General features: G+C 40.5%; 1 protein-coding gene across 2 annotated transcripts; it reads right to left on the bottom strand.

Annotated features, from left to right (window-relative positions):
- Window positions 1-226: 226 nt before the first annotated feature.
- LOC140866211 (heat shock cognate 70 kDa protein-like) lies at window positions 227-2487 on the bottom strand. 2 transcript variants are annotated; one of them, XM_073271135.1, is made up of 2 exons: window positions 2253-2487; window positions 227-2025 (listed from the first exon to the last, which is right to left on the bottom strand). In XM_073271135.1, the coding sequence occupies exons 1-2, from the start codon at window positions 2464-2466 to the stop codon at window positions 389-391; spliced, it is 1851 nt and encodes a 616-aa protein (XP_073127236.1). In that variant the 5' UTR covers window positions 2467-2487; the 3' UTR covers window positions 227-388. The 2 variants fall into 2 exon arrangements, with proteins under 2 accessions (XP_073127236.1, XP_073127238.1); XM_073271137.1 differs by having other exon boundaries at window positions 228-2025; window positions 2205-2389.

Below are 2487 nucleotides of genomic sequence, written 5' to 3'. Positions count from 1 at the left end.
ATGTGAAAACATTAAATAATGTCTATATCAACTAAGCCAAATTTTGAGATATTACAAATACATACTGACATCAAATTGCATTTTATTGGAGAAATGTTTGCAAAGGGTGAAATTAGAAAAAAAAAAAAAAAAGACATAGAACCAGGGTGGAGAAAAGGTATTAAAAAAGAAAAAAAAACACAGAACAATTAAGTGGAGAAATGTCTACGTTTTGGAATAATTGAGACACTATGACTTCAGAGAGTAATTTGTTCTTGGTTGTATGGTTTAATTCAATAAAATCAAGAAACATGCCGTTGAAAAAGATTTAAAAAAAAAAAGGAAAATAGTTCAAATCATGCATAATAATAATTCTGAACCGAAAATACACCAAATCAAAATCCTTAAGCTAGAATTTTGTAATGATAGGACCCCACATGCTCTCCAGCTCCTTTCTTTTATCCTCGAAAACGTCTATTTCTGTGACTCTGTTTTCATCCAACCATTGAATAGTAGACTTGATCTTGTCTTCCATTTTTTTGGCTTCGCTATATGGAAATTCGCCAGCATTGTTTTTGTTCAAAACAATATCTCTGATGCGGTACACATAATTTTCTAGAGAATTTTTCGCCTCGAATTTCTTTCTAAGCTCGTCGTCTTCTAATTTAAATGTCTCTGCTTCCTTCAACATTCTCTCAATCTCATCATCAGACAGTATACTTGTAACATTGCTGACTACAATGCTGTTTGTATTTCCAGTTGTTCTGTCTTCAGCAGTCACAGTTAAGATGCCATTAACATCAATATCATAGCACACGCTTATTTTTGAGACCCCTTTCGGAGCCGGAGGAATTCCAGACAAATAAAATTTACCCAACAAGATGTTGTCGCTTGCTCTAGGCCTTTCACCCTCGTGCACTTCGATTGGCACAGTCGTTTGGTTATCGCGACAAGTAATATAATTTCGTTCCTTCTTAGTAGGAATTTTGGTATTCTTTGGAACTACTACACTCATTTCATCCCCTACAATAGCCTCACCGAGAGACAGAGGGGTGACATCCCATAGCACCAGGTCTCGAATCTCATCACAACCCTGCGCAGCCAAATTCGCTGCTTGAACTGCAGCACCGTAGGCTACGGCCTCATCCGGGTTAACACTTTTGCATAGCTCCTTACCGTCAAAGAAATCTTGAAGCAATTGTTTCACCTTTGGAATTCTAGTGGATCCACCAACAAGCACTACATCATCAATTCTTTCCTTGTCCATCCCCGCGTCCATCAAACACTTCTGGACATGGCCAATGCATTCCTCAAACAAGTCCATGTTGAGCTCCTCGAATTTGGCACGTGCTATTTTGCACTCAAAATCGATTCCCTTGTACAAAGAGTCAATCCCAATAGTTGTATGTAACATAAAAGATAGATTCCTCTTCGCCGTCTCACAAGCTATCCTCAACTTTCCCAATGCCCGGGGGTTGCCGCTTATGTCCATTTTGTGCTTCCTGTTGAACTCTTCCACAAAATGGTTCACCATTCTATTGTCGAAATCCTCTCCTCCAAGGTGTGTGTCACCTGCAGTTGACCTCACGTTGAAGGTATTCTTCTCTATAGTGAGAATAGAAACATCGAAAGTGCCACCGCCAAGGTCAAAAATAAGCACGTTCTTCTTATCCGAGCTGCTGAACATTTTGTCAAGACCGTAGGCAATGGCTGCAGCAGTTGGTTCAACGACGATACGCAAGACGTTGAGCCCAGAAATGATTCCCGCTATCCGGGTTGCCTGCTTCTGTGAATCATTGAAGTAGGCAGGTACAGTAATAACTGCATTTTTTACTTTAAATCCAAGAAAATCTTCGGCAATCTCCTTCATCTTGGTGAGAACCATGGAAGAAATCTCTTCAGCAACACATCGCTTCTTTTGACCTTTGTAGTCAACAACAATCATGGGCTTGTCATTAGCGCCACAAACGACCTCGAAAGGCCATTGCTTCACGTCTCTTTGGACCAAAGGGTCACTGAATCTCCTACCAATCAATCTTTTCGCATCTGCAAACATTTACATAACATATGATGAATAAAGACTACCATCGATCCAAATACATCAGATGATACAATATCATTAGCATATATGATACACATAAATCTGAACAAAAGCAATATATCCTTAAACATGACACGCAGGGAGCAGTGAAAGTTCATAGTTCAAGACTTGCATCCGACCGCACCTGACTAGGGAATGAACCAAGAAGTTTGTATTCATATTAATGTCTCACCAAAGACGGTGTTAGTGGGGTTAATGGCCATAACATTCTTAGCAGCGTCGCCAATGAGACGTTCGGTTTCATTGAAAGCTACAAGGGAAGGCGTGACGCGGTTTCCCTGATCGTTGGGTATGATCTGAACACGATCGTGATGCCACACAGCTACGCATGAATGAGTGGTGCCCAAATCAATTCCTATCGCCGGGCCTTCGCTTTTCCCAGCCATTGTACGTGTGTATGACAATAC

Source organism: Henckelia pumila, chromosome 4 (genome assembly GCF_033568475.1).
Source record: "Henckelia pumila isolate YLH828 chromosome 4, ASM3356847v2, whole genome shotgun sequence".
Lineage (NCBI taxonomy): Eukaryota > Viridiplantae > Streptophyta > Magnoliopsida > Lamiales > Gesneriaceae > Henckelia > Henckelia pumila.
The sequence above is the reverse complement of the archived record's forward strand: the minus strand, read 5'-3'. Positions and strand labels throughout refer to the sequence as shown.